This window comes from Nelumbo nucifera, chromosome 2 (assembly GCF_055504915.1).
Source record: "Nelumbo nucifera cultivar China Antique chromosome 2, China Antique-T2T, whole genome shotgun sequence".
NCBI lineage: Eukaryota > Viridiplantae > Streptophyta > Magnoliopsida > Proteales > Nelumbonaceae > Nelumbo > Nelumbo nucifera.
In genome coordinates, this window is record NC_142650.1 from 71,670,666 (window position 1) to 71,695,317 (window position 24,652).

The following is a 24,652-nucleotide window of genomic DNA, read 5'->3' on the forward strand; positions in this document are numbered from 1 at the left end:
AGAATAATTAAAAGTTACTTACAAATGGAGGAAATAAAACTGGAACAAGCATGGCCAATTAGTGAAAGAAAAAGCAGAAGTGACATTATCATGTTAAACTTTTATTATCACTTACAACTAATTAAATGTCTGTTGAGTTTATGCATAATAATCTAAACAAAATCAAATCATGAAAATATTAATGGATTCAATTGATCGCAACCCATGTATTGCATTGCGTTACCGCATTGAGCTTCTTAATGGAACAATCATCTGGCGTGTCCATCACACACACATAAATCGGCACTTAACCTCATCACAATCTATCCTATTGCATTTCCACTAGAGACTTAGGAAGGGGTGTAGTAACTCATGCCCTCACAAGCACACGTCAGGAAAGAGCAAGAACCCAAGTATCGAGGTAATGACATGGGCACATGGTGACACCCAAATTGACTTTTAGATGGTGCATATTAGATAGTTTTGTAACAAACTCAGTAAAGGAACTTTCTGTTAGGGAAAAAACTTTTAGGAAAGCTATAAATAGGGGTCCCTTGAGAGGATCTGAACGATCATTTTCTTCACACACAGAGACCACGTGAACCCCTAAGGTTATTACTTCTTGCATCCAGAGACTCCTTCCGTTTCCCTCTTAGATCTCAAAACTTAGACCTGAAGCCTCCCTCTCTGCAGCCCTTTTATGTTCTCAACAACCATCTTCACCCAGACATCTGCCATCTTTCAGGCAGACCTCTGCAGTGCCAAACCCTACTTGCCTACAACTCCAAATATGACAAGGATACAAGGGATATATGATATGCATAAAGCATTTATGTCTTCTGTGTAACTATGTAGGACAGACTAACTATTAACTTTGCTGATCATTGCCATGAGCTGAATTGAACTGATTGTTCAACCTAGTTGGATCAACCTTGTTGATGTCAGGTCCAGATTTTTAAAATGTTAATTCATTTCAATATGGAGATTCTAGTCACTTTTCCTTCCACAAACTGAGAAAGTTGAATAATTAATAAATAATTAATACATTAACATTAACCTGTAAGGGCTTGAAAATGATGGTCGGAAAATAACTTCATAGTGTGAACTTTTTGCTCCACTTCGTATTTCTACACTTAGATACATCTGGTCACATCCTACATTGTTCTTCAAGGAGACACACATGACACCTTCACTTCCAATGCTAAATGGTGTACTCCATCCGTATCCATCCACCCGCAACTGAAATCAAAGCCAAACAGCAGCCACAGTCAAGGTTTAAAGTATCAGAAACACAAAGTATATCGGAAAGACAATTTTAAGAAGCGTGTTGGGATACGTTTTGGATTTGCATAGATACGGATGAAAAACCAAGATACACATGGATACGTTATGAAACTCAAATAAATCCTAAAAAACATAGTAATAACAATAATAACAAGGTATATATGACCATAAATAAGTTATTTAAACATAAAAACCTTACTTTAATGGTTTACATGAAGCGTGAGAGATTGGAACATAATCGGTAATTGTTGAAAATTGAGGGAAAAACTAAAATGTATGCATATATACCTTACACATTGACTTTTAGAAAATCAAAATAATTTGTCATAATGTGATAATGTATAAATTTTAATAATCAATTTTAGCATTTATTGACAAACATCTAGGGGTGATCATCTAGGCCCGCCCCAACTCGGAAATTCCAGGTTTGGAGTTGTGTTTCGTGTTCAAGCTTGGCCCAATCCATATATTTAAATATATTATTTTCTATATAAATATTATAATATGACACTTAGAATATATATTATATATAACATTTTATATTATATAAAATTATAAATACATAATGCATCAAAAAATTTTATATGCATAATTTATGTTATTTAATATAAATATTGTGTATAATATTTTATACATAAAAGACTTAGGCCTGACTTGACCAATAATCACCCCAATAAACATCCACTAAAAGGAAAAGGTTTGTATAAGTGTGAAAATGGATAAAATCCATTTGAACAACAAAGTGGATTTGAGCGTAGTGGTGGATTCATGATCATTGTAAATGTATGACCAAGATTTAAATCTTCTTATAGACTACTTTAGCTTTAACACCCAAAATTATGTGCATTAGGTGTTAGAATGGCATGCCAATTTTGAAATTCAAATTCAAACTTGCCTTAAAGATTAAAGAGAGAGAGAGGTGGGAGTAAATAATGTAACTCATAGTTGTCAAGGTGACGCGTAGGTGATGAGGTGCCCTTGACAAGGCGACGCCTAGTTGCCAAGCAGTTTTGTGTAATGTGTTATAAAATGCTTATATTTTTTTTAATTTTTTGACATTATACTTATAAAATAGATATTATCAAACTAGAATATTCATTTTATGTGTTATACTAATTTTTTTTGTTATTTTCTTATTTGTTAAGGTTTAATCAACACAAAGTATCAATACATTGTGTATCGACAGAGATGTATCGGTACTTATAATGATACTACCCCTTTTTATTTTTTTTTTGTTTTCAATTTCGTTTTAAATAAATTACATATATATATGTATTATTTAAAAAAAGGGATCCCAAAAACACCTGTAAATAGGTGTACCAGGACCCCAAAGATACAATACAATACGCCCGATACAGGGCGTATCATATCAAAATTTTGATCCTTGATTGAACCCTCAAAGATTTCAAATCTTGGACCAATAAGCAAGGGAAGAACTTAAAATTTTGTCTAATCAACACATTTTCTTCTTCCACATCTTCTTCTTCTTCTTCTTCTTCTTCTTCTTATTCCGCCTTTTCTTTTCTTCTTTTCCTATAACAAAAGTTGGGGTTCAGCCCCTGTTTTTTTTGAATTTTCTTTCCTTTCTTCTTTTTTCTTCTCATAAAACATTGATTTTCTAGGCCTAAACATGAAATTTATACTTCTCTTATGAAAATTATGTATAATTCTTAAGGAAAGATAGTTATGGAACCTACTACCTTACAATATATGGTTTTACATAAAATAATCCATTGCCTAGGCGTCCGCCTAGGCTACTAGGCGACAAAGTGCCCCCTTGTCGCCTTGTCTCGCCTTACCTTGAAAGCTATGATGTAATTATACTAATTAATGCGAGAGAGGGAGAGAAATTAACTAGAAGGATTAGCAATAAAATAAAAATTAATGAGAGAGTAATTAAAGTAATTAAAGTAATTAAAGAGAGGGAGAGTAATTAATTTGTAATGTATTAGCTGATGCATTAGATTATCGACTCGTATCAGGTACGTATCAATCGATATAGGCCCGAAACAGGCCGACACGCTCCCATATCGGCCCAATACAGGTGAAAAGAAATGGAACGACTGGCTTTTATACGTTCCGTGTATCAGGTCTTTAATAGAATAATACATATTGGCCGAATACGGGCTGATACATTGCGAAAGTTTGAACCTTGGCCACAGTTCAAATGGTGATTTGTTAACATTTATGCTTTGTTTGATTCCTCAAAAAATAAGTGAAACATTTTTGGAGGAAATTCTTTGGTTCCTCTAGAAATAAGTTAGAGAGATGAAGTTTAAGATTTTAAATCACAAGACACCTCAATTTTGTGTACACTAAAATGATGTTATTTGTTTTTGTTGTGGAGAATACTTTCCAAGGAAATTGTTTGGTTCCTATAAAGCTACTCAACTTTTTTATCCAAAAATAAAAAGTGAAGCTACTCAACTTTTGTTTTAGTAAGGAAATCCATTTTTCCTAATTTATTTATTTATTCTTTCTCAACTTTTTTTCATATCATTTCTTTGCAACCATGCAACTTAGGGAACATAAGAACCCAGCCTGACTGAATGCAAGGGTAACTTGCACTAACCGTTAACATTTCATCTTTGGCGGTAGATTTCCATTGAAATGGCATTGGAGGATCAGTCGGATGAACATACTGTATTGACTGGGTCTCACATTGCTGTAAAGATAGACTCTGACTGGTCCTATTGATAAATAATGTGTGTGGTTGAAAATGAATGACCTGCAAATAAACATATTTTATCAATTGATGTATCAGAAAATAAAAGGAGATTGCAGTAAACATAAAAAAATATAATAGCTTATTATTTGCTGTATGAAAGGAACAATTTAATTGTATATGTAGAGAGGATGTGACCTGATATTGTAATTTTACCTTTATTTGGCTCTTTTCTATACTTCTTTGTACACTACTGTACTTATCTATTCTTGTAAGGAAAGAACTGTCCATCCAGATATTAAAATAAAGATAATTCTTTCTAGGCGTGTCAAACATAGAACACACCCACCAATTCGTGTGACTCTCTTGTTTCTTCTTCTCTTCAACTGGAACTAACATGGTATCAAAGCAGGTTGCTCTTTGATCATCTTCTTGCTTCTTTGTTACTCTTTGTGGGCAGTAATCTCATCTCTCTACTGAGATCTACTGCACTCTTCAACTGGTGGAATTGTGTAGGGTTGTTTTGATCAACCTACCTGCTGTTCAGACAGAGTTGCACAATCAGCAAGAGAGATTTCATAAGATCTCTCTTGGGAGACCTCATATCAAGGCCAAACTTCAGATCTGGTGTCACCTAGATCTGATCTCTCTTGTACAAATATCTCTTGCTTTGGTGAAGATTTGAAGGGGTTTTGACTTTTGATCCTCTCCCTTGGGCGGCTGCTACTTGTTGGATCGAGTGGTTAAGTCAAGTGTTGGTGGGCTTATTTATCTTTTATGTTCCAGTTATATTGTCTGTTTTGGGCCTTTAGTTATTGGGCCTAAACCTGTTTTATTATATTATGTCTAGGTGTCCCATCACTAATCAGGGGCATTCTAGTCTATTCCTATAATATCTTATTGTTAATATATGTAATAGCTTCTAGGACCGGCTGAGAACACATTGCCACCCATTCACAAGCTTCTTCGCTTCTCTTCTTCTTCTACTTCTGTACTTCAGTGAACATGGTATCAGAGCACCAATCGGCCTGACCAATTTCATCTAGTTTCTTTCCTTTTCCTTCTCTCTTCTATTTTTTCCTTCTTTTATCACTGCTACTGTGATGAAGCCTTAGGACTGATCGTAGACTACAGAAAGGTCTGTGTCTAGGGATTTTCTTTGGGTGTAGGGACCAAGGAGAGGTTTTTCCAGCCGTTTATGCCCTACTAGTGGTTCTGCAGCTGTTAGTAGCCATTCAGCTACTAGAGAGATCTGTGTAGAACAGATCTAGGAAGAAGGACTGAGTGGACAGTCCTAGTTGCTGTCTGGGAGTTAGAACAGATAGCAGGGATGGTCACATCCCAGGTTTGACTTTCAGAAGTGGTGTTTTTGGCCATAGAAGCTGCTCTCAGCCCAGAACTGGTTACAGAGAGTGTTTTTCAGTCTATTTACAGAAGTTTTTTATCTGAGATTTGAGTTCAGAGGTCTCAGGAACTACAGGAAGTTAATCTCATCCTAATAACAGCTCTGGTAAGTCTGAAATCTTGTCCCTCTCGTTGAGATTACAGCTGTAGGTTGCTGTCAGAGGTAGAATATGTCTTCAATACCGGGAGAAGTGTCCTCTAAGGACAATAGAACTGGTGGGAGGTCTTCAAACCCGGAAAACCGAAATCTGCATAGCCTGCAGATCACTAGTGTGTTGTTAGATGAATACAACTTCCTGGGAACTTATGCGTTATATAGATGGACAGAAGAAGGAACCTAAAGAGGATGATGCTGATACTCAACCTGGCACAAGGAGAATGCTACTGTTATGTCCTGGTTGAAGAAGGCAGAGCTTTTAAGTTCTTGGCTGGCCTAGACCCGATGTATGAAAGCATAAGATCCCAAATTTTGGGAAGGGATGAACTTCCAGATTTACATCATGTTTACTATCTTGTAAGGAATGAAGAGGTTAGAAGGAAAAAGATGCAAGTAAACATCCAAATGCAGCCTGCTGAGCATTCAGCCTTGATTTCTTCAACCCAAAATGGGGGAAAACATTCAGTCAAGAGGCATCTCAGTGCTCTCATTGTGCAAGAGATAGACATTTGAAAAAGACTTGCTGGATTCTTTATCCTCACCTGAAACCAGCTGCATTAAGGAAAGACAAGAAGCCTCAGAAGGGTCAAACAGCAAGTGGAAATGTTGTCACAAGTAACAGTGGTGAAGCCCAAAGAACACACCTATAGTTGCACCAATGCAAATGGGACAGACTACTAATTCACATACATCAGGGTTGTACTTTGATTTCACAGCTGATGAGGTAGAAATCCTTAGCTAAACCATGGATCGGCTAAGAAATAATTCCCTTGCATCCACCTCTCTTGCCAAATCAGGTATTGTCTCTGCTCATAGTGTGACTGATCCTTTAGTGTCTAATTCTTAGACTATTGATTCTAGTGCTACTAATCACATGACACACATGTCTTCTTTATTTTCTTCTTATCATTTGATGTTTGGCCAAGATAATATGAGTTGCTGATGGTTCCCTCTCCACCATCTTTGGGAAAGGGGAGGTTAACCTAAGCAAGGATCTCTCTCTTAAATCAGTTCTGCATGTTCCCAGTCTTGCTTCCAACCTCTTATCTGTTTCTAAGCTTACCAAAAATTTAAACTATAGAATAACATTCCTTCCTGTAAAGAGACTGGGCCGAATGGGTCCTAGTATCTTCTCCTGTAATATTTTTTTCTATTTCCCTGTTAGCTAATGGGCCTGATATTTCTTTTTGTTTGATCTCTTTATGTTACTGCCTAGTTGGTCGCCCACTTAAGGGCATACTTGTAATTATTTTAACATTAATTTTTAGCTAATGGGCCTCTCTTAATGGGAAGGATTATTTGAACCTTTCTTCTTCCTCTTCTTTTCTCCATCTTCTCTTGTACTGCTGCCCTTACTTTTCTTCCTCCTTTTTCTCTCTAATTTTTCAAGTTTACACCTATTTTTGAGGACTGGTTTACATCTTGATATCAGAGCAGGTTTCTTTCTTCCTTCTTTTCTTCTTCCTCTTTTCCCATACACCCTTCGATTACGAGAGTGTATGGAGAGATAAGTTCTCTATAGCTCAGAGGATCTCTGGCCTAGTTGGTAGAGGATTTGGAGAGTTTAAATCTGGCTGGATATTGCCAAGAAGTGGTGCTGTTTTGTTGCTGCCCAAAACCCTAGCCGACTAGAGATTTTCGAAGGTACAGGTAAAGGTGAAGCTTTGGGTGTGGCACTCTGTGCTTGGGAGGTGTCTTTTGACTCCTAAAGGAGGGCGGCTCAGGTTTGTAAGAGATTGGGAAGCTCTGGAGGAGCGGCTACATCTTCTCTCTTCCTCCCCTACAGCTGAACGGAGTAAAACCCTAGTTTTCAAGCATCTGGGTTCTGGTTTGACTTCAAGTAAGTTTATATAGACCAAATTTCTAGTTCTTTGATTTTCGTTTGATTAATGGATCTGTTGAGCAAGAGAAGAGAAGAGGAAGAGAAAGAGAAGAGAGAAGAGAAGAGAGGCGAGAGGACTGAAAGCCCAAAGAATACAGTAGGCAAGTGCAGTATGTTATTATTTATACTAGGCTGGTCGTACAACATAAAATATGAGGAAATTACAAAAGTACCCTTGCGGTACTAAACATGTATACAACAACATCTATCAACACTCCCCCTCAAGTTGGAGCATAGATATCAATCATGACCAACTTGTCACAGAGATCATGATGTCTGGAATGGTGAAGCCCTTTTGTAAAGATGTTTGCAAGTTGGTTCTTAGAGCTGACATAGGGAGTACATACTTCGCTTGTGATGACCTTCTCTCTGATAAAATGCTTGTCAACTTCGATGTGTTTTGTTCTATCATGTAGCACTGGGTTAGCAGCAATGTTTATAGCTGCTTTGTTATCACAGAATAGAGTCATAGGCTTGTCCACTGGGAAACCCAACTCACTCAACAGATTCTTTATCCACATACCTTCAGCTACTCCGTGAGCCATTGCACGATATTCAGCTTCAGCACTAGATCTAGCCACTACATTTTGCTTTTTACTCCTCCATGTAACAAGGTTCCCTCCTATAAAGGTGCAGTAGCCACTAGTAAACTTTCTGTCACTTTGAGATCCAGCCCAATCTGCATCTGTATAAACTTCAACTTTCAAATGCCCGTGCCTTTGAAATAACAAGCCAGCACCAGGAAACTTTTTTAGATATCGAAGGATTCTTTCTACTGCTTCAAGGTGAGTGGACCTAGGTGCATGCATGAACTGACTGAGGACACCAACAACATAAGCAATGTCTGGACGAGTCATAGAAAGATATAACAATCTCCCTACAAGCCTTTGAAACTGTTTCACATCTTTGAGAGGTTCACCTTGGTTGTCACCTAATTTATGGTTGGGGTCAATGGGAGAGTCAACTGGCTTCACTCCCATCTTTCCAGTGTCCTGAAGTAAATCTAGGACATATGCATGAACTGACTGAGGACACCAACAACATAAGCAATGTCTGGACGAGTCATAGAAAGATATAACAATCTCCCTACAAGCCTCTGAAACTGTTTCACATCTTTGAGAGGTTCACCTTGGTTGTCACCTAATTTATGGTTGGGGTCAATGGGAGAGTCAACTGGCTTCACTCCCATCTTTCCAGTGTCCTGAAGTAAATCTAGGACATATTTCCTTTGGGAAATGAAGATACTCCTTTTGATCGGGCAATTTCAATTCCAAGGAAGTATCTGGGAGGTCCTAGATACTTCACTTCAAACTGAGTGGCAAGGAAACCCTTCAACCTTTGGATTTCGTCCTTCCAGTCACCAGTAACAATTATGTCATCCACGTATACTATTAAAGCAACCATTTTACCTAGCAGCAAGTCACAGCGATGGAGGTTCCAAACACTCATCCACAGTGGGAACCTAGCAGCAAGTCACAGCGATGGAGGTTCCAAACACTCATCCACAGTTGCTTCCTCTTCTTCGGGACAGACTACTAGTTCCCAAAGACATGGGCCTATGGATTTCACAGCTGATGAGGTAGAGGTACTTAGCCGGGCACTGGCCCGCCTAAGGACAAATTCTCTTGCTTCCACCTCCCTTGCCAGATCAGGTATTGTTTCAGCCCTTAGTGAAACTAGTTCCATTGATCCAGCCTCCTGGATTATTGATTCCGGTGCAACTGACCACATGACTCACATGTCTTCCTTATTCTCTTCCTATCATTTAATGTCTGGTCAAGACAAGATGAAGGTTGCTGATGGTTCTCTCTCTACCATATCTGGGAAAGGAGTGGTTGACCTAAGCAAGGACATCTCCCTCAAATTTGTCTTACATGTTCCCAATCTCTCTTCAAATCTTTTATCTGTTTCAAAACTTACCAAGAACTTGAATTGTAGCATAACCTTTTTTCCTACCCATTGTGTTTTTCAGGACAATTTGACGAAGAGAACAATTGGGAGCGGTCATGAGCGTGGAGGCCTCTACTACCTGGATGTAGACATCAGTTCAGCCCTTCAAACATCTACTACTAGTGGTCAATCTAATGTGGAGTCATTATCTAAGCTGCACCTGTGGCATGCTAGACTAGGTCATTTACAGTTCTCGTCATTGGAAATGTTGTTTCCGGAATTGTTTCAAGGTGTGTCAAGTCAAAAGTTAGTCTGTGAAGTCTTTCAATTATCAAAATATGTAGAACTGTGTACTCAACTTCTAGTAATGAAATTCAAGCACCTTTTGACTTAGTGCATTCTGATGTTTGGGGTCCTTCTCCCATTGTTTCTGTGGATGGCTATCGATACTTTATCAGTTTTATTGACCACTATTCTCGATGCACATTGATCTACTTATTAAAGACACGAGATGAAGTGCCGCGGGTAACCATGGCATTTTGCAAAATGATTGAAACACAATTTGGCAAGAAAATCAAGCAATTTAGGTCAGATAATGCTGTTGAATATTTCGAAAGATCCTTAAACTTGTTTATGAAGGGTGCGGGAATGATTCACCAGTCATCTTGTGCTAGTACCCCCCAACAGAATGGGGTTGCTGAGCGCAAGAATAGACACTTATTGGAGACTGCACGAGCTTTATTATTTCAGCACAAGGTTCCAAAAGGCTATTGGTCTCAGGCAATCCTCACTGCATCATATCTGATAAACCGAATGCCATCTAAGGTCTTGGGAATGAAGACTCCATTTTCGGTTCTTTGCCATCTTCTCCCTGTTTTTTCTCTTCCACCGATGGTCTTTGGGTGTGTATGTTTCATACATGTCAAGGATCCAAAGAAGACAAAACTGGATCCTTGAGCTACAAAGGAAATCTTCTTGGGTTATTCTCCTACTTAGAAGGGATACAAGTGTTATGATCCAGTCACCAAGAAAAGATATGTCACAAAAGATGTGGTGTTTTTTGAGTCTCAATCCTACTTTCAATCTTCCTCGGATCCTCTTCAGGGGGAGACTAGTAGGATGGAAGAGGACCCTCCGGTTGATTCTTCTATTCCCCATTTCTTTGTGCCCCTCTCTGCCTCGGATCTTCCATCTTCTCCTCTTGATCCTCCTAGTTGTGGTATCCCAGGTGAGTCTAGTGGGGCTCCCATTGGCCCAGCTACTACTAGTGGTGTGGAAAATGTTACTAAAGGCTCCAACAGGCAGCAGAAAGATATCAGATTTACCTACAATAGAAGGAAGAAGAGCCCTCCAACTCATGACAGCAACCAATTGGACTCGGATCAACCTGTTTCAATAACTTAAGGTAATCCTATCAATTCCTCTGACTTGGATCTTCCAATTGCACTTCATAAATCTACTTGTTCTTGTACTATCAGATACCCTATTGCGGATTTTGTGTCTTACTCACACTTGTCCCCTAGTTATTGTTCTTTTGTGTCTGCTCTCTCTTCTGTGCATGTTCCTACTAGGTACTCTGAGGTTGTGTCTGACCCAAGGTGGAAAGAGGCTATGAATGAAGAAATGAAGGCCTTGATGAAAGCAAAGACTTGGGAACTAGTAGATCTACCGGAAGGGAAAGTATTATATGGACTTAAGCAATCTCCTCAAGTTTGGTTTGAAAGGCTCTGTGGTGCCATGAAGAAAGTGGGATACACTCAGAGTGGTGTAGATTGTACTTTGTTCATAAGAAAACAGGTAACAGGCTTATAACACTCATAGTCTATGTGGATGATATGGTAATTACATGTAATGATCCAGAAGAGATAAAGAAATTGAAGGAGTTCTTGGCATCTGAATTTGAGATCAAAGATTTAGGCCATCTAAGATACTTCCTTGGAATTGAAGTTGTAGGAATGGAGACATGTATGATGGGGAGTAGACCAGAAAATACTCCAATAGAGCAAAATCATTGTCTCTAGGAATCGGTTGGAGAGGACTACCCTGATAAAGAAAGATACCAAAAGCTGGTGGGAAAATTGATATATCTATCTCTTACTCGACCTGATATAGCTTATGTAGTGCATGTTGTCAGCCAGTTCATGCACTCTCCCAAGATTCCTCATATGAAAGCAGTTGAAAGGACCCTTAGGTATTTAGACATGTCCAAGGAAAGGAATTTTTTTCAAAAAGCACAATAAATTTAAAATTGAGGCATATATTGATGCAAATTGGGTTGGATCAATTGGAGATAGGAAGTCTACTTCCTAATATTGCACACTTGTTGGAGGGAATTTGTTTACTTAGAGAAGTAAAAAGCAAAATGTGGTTGCAAGATCAAGTGCAAAAGCTGAATATCGGGCTATGGCACATGGTGTTGCAGAACTATTGTGGCTTAGGACCCTCCTTGGTATGCTTAGGGTGAAGGTTGATGGTCCTCTAAAGTTGTATTGTGACAACAAGGCTGCCATCAACATTGCAAATAACCCAATACAACATGATAGGACTAATCATATTGAGATTGACCGACACTTTGTAAGAGAGAGAATTGTCTTGGGTGAACTTTGCATTCCTTATACACCCTTTGAGATGTAGATTGCTGATGTTTTGACAAAAGGACTGTCTTCAGTGAAGTTCCTAGGCTTACTTGGCAAGATAAACATGATTGACATCCATGCTTTAGCTTGAGGAGGAGTGTTGGATCGAGTGGTTAAGTGTTGGTAGGCTTATTCATCTTTTGTGTTTCAGTTCTATAGTCTGTTTTGGGCCTAAACCTGTTTTATTTTATTATGCCTATGTGTCCCATCACTAATCAGGGGCATTCTAGTCTATTCCTATAATATCTTATTGTTAATATATATAATAGCTTCTAGGGCCGGCTGAGAACACATTGCCGCCCATTCACAAGCTTCTTTTCTTCTCTTTTTCTTCTTCTTCTTCTACTGCTGTACTTCAGCAAACACTACTTACAGTTTCCTTTTTTGGACTGTCATTCGTTAAGACTTGAAATTTCGGACTTTGCTTGCTCATCCTAAGGGTTTCAGTGGTTTCCAGTGATTATCTAACTTCTCCCTAAGGTATTCTTCTTGGCCTTTGGTGATTATTATCAACTTTTATATTGTCTTTTCGGATTCTTGTCTGAATATGGGATCTAAAAGGAGTGACATCATCTCTGTGAAGTTTGATGGAACAAACCATGCTATGTGGGAATTCCATTTCCAACTTTTTTGTTAAAGGGAAGGGTATGTGAGGTTATCTGGATGGTACCACAACCATCCCTAATATTACAAATGCTAAAGGGATGAAATAGTAGAAAATCAATAATGGCCAAATAGTTTCTTGGATATTGAGTTCAGTTACTCTTGATGTACCCACATTCCTATGAGAGGCCTGAAAACCGCTAAGGAGATGTATGACTACCTTGAGAAGGTGTATCAACAGTCAAATGTCTAGACAATATCAGATTGAAATGGACATATTCATATACACCCAGGGGGAGAGAAAAATATAGGAATATTATGCTACTTTTGTTAATCTGTGGACAAAATATGAGCTTGTTCATCTTGGGGCCACAACTACTAATTGTTGTGTGAAAACTATGAAAAAGCATTTCGATCAAAGGAAGATTATGCATTTTCTTATGCATCTTAGACCCGATTAGAGTTGATAAGGTCCAACATACAGTATACTTAGTAGGGAAAGTGTGCCTGATTTGGACACCATATTAGGAGAACTGTTAAGGGAGGAAACTAGACTATACACAGAATCCTCCCTTGACAACAAGAAAGAACAATGGCATGATATAGTGTTTCTAGCCACTAAGGCAAAAGGAAAAAAGGACTTTTCCAAGATTTTGTGCTATGAGTGCAAGGAGTTCGGACATGTAGCCTCTCACTATAAGAAAAGGAATTTTTGTGCCTACTGCAAACAACAAGGCCACATTATTACCGGCTTGTCTAGTAAGTCTTCTACCACTTGTTTCTCTCCTAGCCATATTTGGATTATAGATTTGAGGGCCTCAAATGATATGACTGGGGCTTCCTTTGGTCAGACTCCTAATGACCAGATTATTACTGTTAGTGGTGAGTCATAAAAAATTGCTGGTTGTGATGATTTATTTCTTTCTAGTTCCCAATCATATTCCTTCCACCTCCAAAAAACCGTCTTTATTGACGACCGACCTTATTTTAGTGGGTCAACTTGTTGATGATGGTAACATGGTTTTGTTTTCTTGTGATGGTTGTGTTACACAAGACCAATGCACTACAAAGTGAAGGGGAAGGGGCATAGACTTGGGAGGCTGTTTGTTCTTAAGCTTGAGAAGATATCTTCGTCCCTGACTTCTTGTCTTCTTTCTACTACTAAATGATGTTTTACATTCTTGTTGTAATAATGTGTGACATTTATGGCATAGACGTTTAGGCCACACACATGCTAAGAACTTGGATCATTTATTTTCTTCTGGTTGCTTACCTACTATTATTTCTGTTTTTAAGAATATTTGTAAGTCTTTCATAACTTGTGGTCTTAGTAAAAGTCATTTTTCCTTCTCCATCTTCTTCTATGCATGCTACTATTCCTTTTCAAGTAATACATAGTGACGATTGGCTGTCTCCTATTATATCTAGACTTGGATACAAATATTTTGTTTTATTTATTGATGATTGCTCTAGATATACCTAGGTTTATTTTCTCCGAAAGAAACCAGAAGCTCTTTCCACCTTTCAAAACTTCCACACCATGGTAATGACCCAACATAATGCCACCATTCGTATTCTACGTTCTGACTCAGCAGGAAATTCAGGACTTATCGGAAAATGATACTTGGGAGCTTGTTTCTCCTCTAATAGATGCCTCCATTATTGGTAGTCGTTGGGTGTACAAAATCAAGCTAAATTCTAATGATAGTTTGGAGAGATATAATGCTCGTCTTCTTGCTCAAGGGTACAAATAGGAACATTGAATTGACTATGAGGAGACATTTGCACCTGTGGCTAAGATGGTTACTATTGGGCTTATTCTTGCCATCACTACTATTAAGCAATGGATTGTTCATCAAATGGATGTAAAGAATGCCTTTCTTCATGGGCATCTTCATGAGACAGCGTATATGAAACTTCCTCCGCGCTACTATGATGATCCAACTTTAGTCTGTAGAATTAAGAAGTCTTTGTATGGGTTCAAACAAGCTCCACGAGCTTGGTTTAAGAAATTTAGAGGGGTTATTATTGAAGAAGGATTTCAGCAAAGCTCCTCAAATTATTCCCTCTTTATTCTCATCCCCAAGGAGTGACTCTTCTGTTAGTGTATGTTGATGATATACTTATTACTGGCGATGACTTGTAAGGGATCACTCAATTGAAGCAGCTTGTTAGTCAATTCTTCAAAATGAAGGATCTTGGTCCAGTAACATACTTTCTTGGCCTTGAGATCACCTAAAGTGTTTGAGGATATTTTGCTAATCAGCACAAGTATGCTAGTAATTTGATTAAGATTGCCAATTTCTCTGACTTAAAGCAAGTTGATACCCCATTGGAACTCAACCTAAAGCTCAATAAGGATGATGTACAACTCCTTCCTGATGCTACATTATATCGTCATCTTGTTGGAAGCCTTATTTACCTCACCATGACTCGGCCAGACATATCCTAAGCTATGCAGGTAGTCAACCATTGTATCAACTCCTAAATGGTGTTTTCCTCATCTCTTGGAAGTGCAAGAAGCAATAAACAGTCTCCAAATCATCTACTGAAGCTGAATACTGTGCCATGTCCTCTGTTTGCAATGAGCTTGTATGTTTAAAGCCCTTCTTCATGATTTGGCCATTGATCACTCAACTCTCATTCCTTTATTTGCTGACAACATGAGTGCAATCAAGATCACCTCAGATCCAGTCTTTCATAAACAGACTAAGAACATAGAGGTGAATTGTCATTTCTTTTGAGATCTTCTCATTACTAGCTACATCACACTTCCTCATGTGCCATCCAATCTTCAATTGGCCGATCTCTTCACCAAGTCTATGACTTGCACTAGACACAATTTCCTTATGGACAAACTAATTCTCTTGCCTAAGCATCAGTTTGAGGATGAGTCTAGCGAGGATGAGGGCTAATATCGTAAATTTACCTTTATTTAGCTTTTTTGTATACTTCCTTGTACATCTATTCTTGTTCTCTTCGACTAGAACTGATAGTATAAGGGTAGGGTACAAACATCACTGAGAAATATATGTATAATATGCAATATTATATTTGAAATAGGTAGGAAAACATGAACTTTTAATAAGCTTTTTTATATGCAGAAATTGTGGATTATCCATCCTCAAATGACTGCAACATATACTTAACCAAACTTTTACATTCACTTTATTCTTGAAGTTGAACTAGAGATGCACTTTCCACAATACTTATGTCATATGCATATTTACTAACTATGGGCATGATTGGTATCATATTTACAAGATTATGACATCTGCAAAGTCCCAAATGACTAGAGATTAAACATGATAACTAGTAAGGAAAACATTCTAACCTTTGTTCTGCCTGATGTCATGTTAAGTAATGCTGAAAGGTTGTAATATGATCCAGCTGAAGCAAATGCCTTGACATAAACTCTCTCCTACAAAGAAAATTAAATTTCCATAGGTTTAACATATTCAAAAGACATTGAATATTACAATAAAAAGTAATAGCAAGGGGAAATGATGATAAATTCAAAGGTCTTTTCACCTTGTTTTCCAGTTCAAGAAGTGATATTCCAGGACTGTAATATTCAGAATGGCGAATGGCAACAGCAATTCCCACGCGAGGGGATAAATATGTGTCATTTTGAGATTGAAATTGGAAAGCTCCAGTTCGGCCTGCATAATCTTGTGGAGATAACATGATGGTGGCTTGACTTGAATCCTCAATTACCTCTAGCACTTGAATGTTTTTTCTTGCTCCAGTGAATCTCCCATCATTTGAACTTGCAGAATTTTTCAAGAGTTTTGCAGATCTAACTGCTCTGCAGAATCGAAGGGAATTACTCTCAAAACTGTCCCCAGGTTCAATTTCCACCACCCGGTATGCTAACGGCAAAGATGAATCATTACTGAGCCAATATGGAACAAAAAACCTGATCGTTTTTGGTGCAGCATTGGTTCCTCCCATGTCACGTTCAATGCTCACACATAGTCTCCTGCACAATGATGATCATGGAGAGTAAATCAAATAGTATTAGTATCACTTTAGAATTCCATAAACAAAAGATATCCATTATCATGCTTAATTCTATAAACAGAGTCAGTCATAAAATGGCTGGTATTTTATATATAACATGATATTGAGAAGTGAAACATAATTATTCATAATGAATGATCACCCTTTTCTGTGGTAGAAACACTGCTGTACTATACTACAATAAAAACACATGCATGCTAATGCTGAGACCAAGGTTTTAGTAGGCTAAGGGCAGAGGTGACGCAGGTAGGTGACTAGGTGTCATAGGGGCAAGAAATGTACATATATATATGTACATGACATGGGTTTGAATAAAAACATAATAAAATTTTATATGGCTTGTTTGATATGACATGGGTTTGAATCCCACCAAAGTAATTTTTGGGTAAATTACAAAGACCCCCCTGTAGAATGGGGTTAGTGACAATTACCCCCTGAACTTTCATTGGTTACAAAGACCCACTGAACTTTCACTTAGTGATAAATACCCACCTGAACTTTCCTTATTTTCTTTTCCTTGCCCTTTTCTCTTAAATCCTAATTCACTCAAAAATACCTCCATTTTCTCCAAATGAAACCAGCTAAAATAACAAGAATCATTGCATTGGCATGAATGTCTCTCTTCATCTTAAAATATGAAAATTATCCTCTCCTTTCTCCAATAAACCAAGAGAAACCAAACGGAGCCTTAAATTTTATATCTATCAGAAAAAAACCTCTACCATTTCATTTGAATATTGAATCCAGCCAGAAATATGCAAGGATCTATTAGAGAAACCGAGAGGAATTCAATATTATACTTAGAAAACCAAGCGAATCATAAATTGTTCAAATAAATGAGAGAAGGGTAGTTTGGGGATTTAAAAACTTTAAAGAGTTGAATGAGAATCTTTTTTGAAGTTAACTGAGAGAACTCTAATAGAGAGGGGTATTTGTTGCAAAGTGAAAGTTCAGGGGGGCCTTTGTCACAAATAAAAGTTTAGGGGTTAATTGTCACTGGTCCCATAGTACAGGGGGTCTTTATAATTTACCCTTATTATTTTTCCATAAAATCTTAACACTACAAGTGTCAGAACCATTCGAATGAGACAAGAGTAAGGTTGATGGGCGTGTTCTGCCCCTCCCAAGAACAACATTCCCATGCTTATGTGTTAGACAGTTTTGTATGCCCTTAGCTTCAATCAGAATGATGTACTTTATGAGTTTATTGTAAATGAATAAAGATACATATTTGATTCATGTTCCCTTGGTATGTTTCTGTGTAATACCCTTAAACTGGACACTTAATGAGACTCGTGTTAGTTTAGAATGTTCACAGCCGGTGGGTCGGTCTGGGGAGACCTATCCTGACAAGGCTAACACTGTGGTGCCACCAAGTCGGTTGGGGTGGCCTGTCTCAGCTGCCAGGGTGAGACCCTAGGCACATACAGTGTAGGATTAATTGAATCTTTGAACTGGACCAGATTTCCAGTATTGCCCTGGACCTTGGAGATTGATGGGCAAAACTGGAAAGTTACACCCGACCCCTAGACTCGATTATGATACTACACTAGGTGTCGGATTGGGCTATCTTTGATGTACCAATCAGTGAGATCCTTAGCGGGGGTCAAAACCTGGGTATGTTGGGACAGTCCAAGAATTCATCTGAGTGGGTGATCATAGTGACAGGATCAGCCCCTTTGTCGGACAAAGGTAATGATCGGGGATGCACTCTCACTGATGGAAACCAAGACTGCCGGCAGCCGATTTCAACCGTTGAGATTTGTTTTGCAAAATATATTTTATATAAGATATAAAAGTATATATATATGGTTTCTAAATTGTTTGCAAGAAGGTTTTAATTCCCGGGATCCATATGAGTGGAGAGTGCAACACTGTTCCTTGCAGCCGAGGGAGAGGTCCTCTCTTGTCGGGCAGTGTATGATCATTATGGGCTGAGAGGTTAAGTGTAAGACCATTGAGGATAACACCTGATGGGCTAATCTTGCATCTGCCCACAGTCCTTGGGTGTTACAAGGTGGCTTGGCCCAGGGACCACTTAGTGTAAGTGTTGGGCCCATAGAGCTCATTTGATGGGTTTCAGGGGGTACACTGTCTTCAGCAGTGCATTCGGCCAGGCCTTGTAACAAAGGCTGGGCTGAACCCATGTGGCTGATGTGTAGATCAATGCTTGGGTCCCACGCCATACAAGGAAGCCCAACTGGGCAGCAATTTGGAAGGTTTTTTGAGTACATAACCTTAATGGGCCTTAAGCCCGTTTCGAACTGGGCTGATTTGATCAGTCATCTAAAGGGGGCGAATTCTGAAGTGGGTCAGCTAAAAGGATTGGGCTTAGACCCTATCCACTCAGAGAGTCCAAGATCTAAATAAGATTTAGATATGGAAACCTCCTAATTAGATTAGGAGACAGCTGATCTGATCTGCAGATAAGATAAGGATTATCCCTTATCACCAAGGGACTTCTAACCCAAATATGATTTGGAACTAGCAACTCCTAATCTGATTAGGAGCTGATCCCTTTAAGATTATAAAAGGGGAAGGGGGCGGCAGCCTTGAAACACAATAACATCAATAGCATTCTTCTCTTTAAGAAAGAGAGATTAAGAGATTTCCTGCATACTGCGAATTCTCTTCTGCCGCCACCTTCCTGCCATTGCCATTCCTTCAGTTCAATCTCCAGTTCTTGGGAGCAATCAAGATTGGATCTTGATTTCAATCTTTTGGGAAAAGATTGATTGGAGCTGTACTCACAAGCCGTCCAGTTGATTCTTGCGAAGGGTCAAGTTCTTTTGAAGAACATTGCTGATTCTGCTCCATCCTTCACTACGCCATCTTCAGTGGGAGCAGATTTTGGATCCTTCCTTGGGCGTGAACACCTCCATTGGGAGATAGTATTTCTCCGTATCAGGTATAATCCTCTCCCACTCCTTTTGGTTCAGATCTGGTTCAGTTTATGGTTCAAGATTGATCCTTGAAAATATGATTTTCTAAATAGAGAATACGATTCCCAGTTGAAGGGAGAGATAAAATTTTTGAAATTCGCCCCTTATTCCGCAATCCCAAGAACAACACTCCCATGCGTATGATGCACGATCTCTGCTACAAGAACAATACCAATATAACTACTAACTGTTCAGTTCAGAGATATAAGCCAATGGTGTTTTAAGAGCAAGCCATTCCTGTTTTGTTTCTTGCACCCACATACAGTAGTGAGGAATGACCACCTGTATGATGCATGTGCCTTGGAAAAAATAGATTATCAACTATATGATAGACGGACAAGTGGGTAAGAACAAAGCATGGGCAAGACAGAACATGACAAATAGAACAAGCCATTTTTATACACATTTGTATGCACTTATATGTTATTCCTGTATGTTGGTTCGGCTGATATTTTGTTATCCTCTTGTCTGGGTTGGGTATTAAGTCTTTAGTTAATGGGCCTATTTTTATTTAGTGTCTTATTTGATTGGGTGTCCCATCACTAATCAGGAGCATCCTGGTCCTTTCATGTAACTTTATGTACTGTTATTATATAAGTGCCCATTCAAACATTTCTTCCTTTCTCCTCTTTTCTTCCTCTTCTTCTTCTCTGCTCACTTGACAGGTTCAGTTTGGCAAACATGGTATTAGAGCACTAAAACTCGCCTGGTTACAGCAGCTGCCTCGCACCTCTCTCTCTCTCTCACCTTTCTCTCTATCTTGGTACTGCAAAGAAACCCTAGGTCTGGTCGTAGAACCCAGCAGAACCTATATCTAGGGTTTCCCTTGGTTGTAGGGCCCAAGGGGAGTTAGTCCCAGTAGCTGATGCCCTAAGAGACACACACAGCAAGTTGTAGCCATTCGGCTAAGTGAGATCTGTGTAGAACAGATCTGGAAGAGAGGACTGATCTCAGCAGTCCTAGAAGAGTTCGTGGGTGAGGGTTCAGCCTGCGATAGCAGTGGTTAGCGCGTGGTAGAAGCCACAACAGCAAGGTCCAGGCTGCAGCAACAGTGGCTAAACACAGAAGAAGGGTTTCAGTTCGTTGCTTCAGCAGTTTGGTGGCAGCTTGCAACAGCAGTAGTTAGAGCAGTACAGCAGAGTGGAACTTGGTATTTCAGTCCTGATACGGACCCTCCAGTCTGAGTTTACAGTGCTGCAAGCTCCGTAAGTCTGAAGTGGTTTCATATAACTTGTGTGACAGTTTTTGGTACTCTTGCAAGTCGGAGAAGATGTCTTCCATATCCGGGGAAGTGTCTTCTAGAGATGTTAGGGCTAGTGGGAGGTCTCCTAATCTGGAGAACCCAAATCTGCACAGCCTACAGATAACAAATGTGTTGCTAGACGAATACAACTTTAGGGAATGGTCTGTTTCAGCCATGCTCTTTATCACATCCCGGGATCTTACCGGCTACTTGGACGGGCAGAAGAAAGAATCCGAAATAGGGAGTGCTGAATATGCTATTTGGAGAAGAGAGAATGCTACAGTCATGTCCTGGCTACTTGCTTCAATGACTCCAAGGGTAGCTAGGACCGTTCAACACTTCTCCACAGCTGCCAAGAAATGGGAAAAGGTGTCTAAGACCTATGGGCAGAAAAAAAATAATGCCCGAATCTATAGACTGAATCAAGATATTGCTGCCCTGAGGCAAGGAGATATGAGTGTTGCAACATACTTTACTACATTAGAAGGACTATGGGAGGAGCTGGATCAGCACCTCATCATTGACTGGGAGAATGCCAGAGACAAGGAGAAACATGACAAACAAGTTGAAGAGGGTAGAGCATTCAAATTTTTGGCTGGCCTAGATCCAATATATGAGAACATAAGGTCCCAAATTCTGAGAAGAGATGAGATGCCCGACTTACATCATGTCTACTACCTTGTGAGAAATGAAGAGGTGAGAAGAAAAGAGATGCAAAAGTAAGGGTTCATCCCCTATATTTTTTGAATTTTATTTTCCTTCTTCATTTTCTTCTCATGAACATGTTGATGATAGAAGATGTACATCTGGTTATTGTGCCTTAGTTGGAGGCAATGTCGTTTCATGGAGGGGTTTCTTGTAGTGTTTTTGGCACAACAGGTTTCCTATAATTCTCCTACATTAGGACCTCTCTATAATATTTACTTTTATTAATATAAAAGGGAACAGTGGGAGTTGCCACTGACCCTATGAGGTCATTCTTCCAATTCATTCTCTCTTCTTTTCTCTTCTTTCCCCTGGGTTATACAGATTACACTCCCCAAGCACCTAAAATACAGAAAAGAAAACTACAGTATTCTTCCAATTCTTACGTTTTCCCTTCTTTTCTCTCCTCTGTCCAAGGTTATCTTTGACAATTACACTTCCCATGCACCTAAAATACAGAAGAAAGCTAATCTGGTAGGGCATACCCATACTATTCCTTCTTACCCATACCTCGACAAAGAGTCAACTAGATCATTTACCAATCTCCAAACCTAGTAGAGTTAGGTGTTCTCTGTAGCCACTAATGATCTAGCCTCTCTAATATAACGACAATACACAGATGGAATCTAACCTCCATACCCTCATCCAGCCAACCACCGCTCCTACCTCCTGTGTGCTATGTGTCTAATAATACATGAACTAGTTTTTCAACTAGCCAACACATTCACTACACTAAAAAACCTATTTTCCATATCCTAAATATTAATCGTTAATTATAATTCATGCTTGCTAAACAATCAATGGACAGAAAATAGTACAATAGATAGGTACAAGAAGTATAAAGATAACGAGTCAGGCCACAATAGAACAGAAACATAGAGGAAGATTATTTTTGAAACTTCTGAAAGCCGTTTCAATTTCTATCGGTGGACATATGTTGGAAGAGAGATCAATAAATATAAGCAATGGGATTTCAATATTACAATGAATCAAATAAATCACGATATACAGAGAATAATTTAACGTCTTAGTTTCCTCTTATATTTAAATTCAACATCATGAGGAAGATAGCATGCTTTCAGAACAAGAAAGAGAAATTAGTTAAAAAATGAACCTTTTACTTTGTGGGTGAATCATCCAAAAAGATGTAATATGATCATAAGATGAAAGATCCAGAAGCAGAATGAGATCCTGCAGTAAAACAGAGATATAAGATACATGAAGTAGGAACCATGTTCAGAACATGCAATAAGAACAACCACTTGTGCACTTAAGATAAAAGTTTTAATTACCTTTTCCAAAACCCAACCCTCTTGGACAAATAATTTAAGATAAATAGGTTTCCGTATATCTGCTGAATAAATATGTACACTCTTACGGGGTGAAATAATTCCATGTTGCCGCAAAACACTATTCCCTTCTTTTGTTCTCTCCCAGATGGTAAATTCTGCAGGACTAGGAAGTCTATTCTCCAACTTCAGAGGGGAATTGATCGATATTTTCCAATCATAAACAGGTGTATTTAGTTCGGTTTGCAGAACTGAGGCATCTGTTCCAACACTAAGCCAAAAATAGTTTTTACTACATTCACTGGGGCAACAATATAAGAGAGTATCTTTTTTCTCAATCTGGTTCAACTTAAAAGTAAAAACTGGCGATGTATTTCCTGGCTGCACTTGTCTAGAGAGTGAACTATAATCAATTAGGGATTGATCATTTCCATGACCATTGCCCGAACCAAAAGTAGCTGCAAAACCCCAGGAGTATGGGGATTGAGTATATTCAACAAAAGGGCGAACTTGCAAGCAAAGGTCAGAATCCCTTGCTGTACTACTCCAAGGTAATGCAACTGATGATCCTGGACTAACAACATAAGCAAAGTTATTCATGCTATTAGTGCTTTCCTCACTTTGTTGTTGCCTTGTACGGATCCGACGCCTACAGCGCACAAAATCTAGAGGTGATTTTGTGCATGATTTGGAAGAAGTTGGAGGCCACTTTAAGCTCTGATAGTCAGGTGCATATGTCCAACCTTCAATATCTACACACTGAGACCTATCAATAGTCCAGGAAGATGTCCATTGCCATCCAGGAGGGATGCGAGGCTCAAAAAAGTCCTTTAAAAAATGATGCCGAAAATCAATTTGTAATATGTCACAATATGTTCAAATATGATATTTAAACCATGAGTCAATATAGATATAAATCTATAAATAGTCTCACCTTAGATGAGTATGAGAAGTCCCTGGTGCTCCAGGGTCCTGGATCATTACCACAAAGCCACTTGCTACTCCAACCGGAAATTGGTTGATACCGTTGATTCTCAAAGACTTCTTCTACATCGATGTTACAGCAGTTTGATTTTGAAGATGAGAGAGTATGGCTATGAAGTGTAGACTCAGGGCACAGAGACAGATCTAATTTAATATCTGAATCATTTATGACTCTTGAAAGGCCACGGAAAATTGCATGTTTCTTGCCATTCTTCATGACAACTTCCAAGGAAAAGATGTTTTCTTTCAATGTTTTAGGAACAACAGAGAGTGGAAGCAATGATCGAATGCTTGCCCATGGACCCTTTGGTCCAAGGCCCACCCAGAAACCTACATCTCTATCTTTTTCAGTTGCACTTTCTGCCTCCCTTTGAAAGTTTGTAAGTGATTTTCTTTCAAAATAAGTTGTAGAAATTACCAAAAATCCACAACCATGCATTGCTTCATCGGTGTTTATTTGACCCTAAAATACAAAACCAATGAATAAATAGAGAATAGATGAACAGGTGTGTGCTGGAACCAAGATATTCACATTTTTAGCATGCAAACATATGCTAAAGAAGAATTCAAACACAGCAGAAGGAATTAACTCACTTTTTTCCTTAAAGGATATGAAACAAGCTTTGGAACATCAGATGATTGATGCAGCATTCTTACTGAGGATACCTTGTTCAGTGTACTCGCACCATGTCCAATGGGAATAGAAGATGCACCAACTACTTCGCCTATAATCACAGCATGTTTTCTATTATTAGATGCCTGCTACAACAAAAGCCACGCATATCTTATGTTGCATGTCCTCAAATGAAGCTTAATATTAATAGAAATTACCAATACATCAAAAGCAAGCATGGAATGTAGTTAAAGCTTATGAGAAGTGTGCTTATTGAATATTGATATTAAATGGACTTCATGGTATTGATCTGAATGTTAATGGGGAAGCATGCTTTGCAATATCTACATTTT

General features: G+C 38.7%; 1 protein-coding gene across 2 annotated transcripts in view; it reads right to left on the reverse strand.

Annotated features, from left to right (window-relative positions):
• The window catches only part of LOC104604127 (uncharacterized), a 185,859-nt gene that overhangs the window by 12,505 nt on the left and 148,702 nt on the right, over positions 1-24,652 (reverse strand). For both annotated transcript variants that reach the window (XM_010268359.3, XM_088898921.1), the window contains 8 exons: positions 24,281-24,411; positions 23,637-24,149; positions 22,706-23,530; positions 22,528-22,604; positions 16,032-16,482; positions 15,835-15,921; positions 3,836-3,991; positions 1,037-1,218 (listed from right to left, as the gene is read on the reverse strand). In XM_010268359.3, coding sequence (XP_010266661.1) covers positions 1,037-1,218; positions 3,836-3,991; positions 15,835-15,921; positions 16,032-16,482; positions 22,528-22,604; positions 22,706-23,530; positions 23,637-24,149; positions 24,281-24,411 — 2,422 coding nt within the window. The remainder of the gene's footprint in view (positions 1-1,036; positions 1,219-3,835; positions 3,992-15,834; positions 15,922-16,031; positions 16,483-22,527; positions 22,605-22,705; positions 23,531-23,636; positions 24,150-24,280; positions 24,412-24,652) is intronic.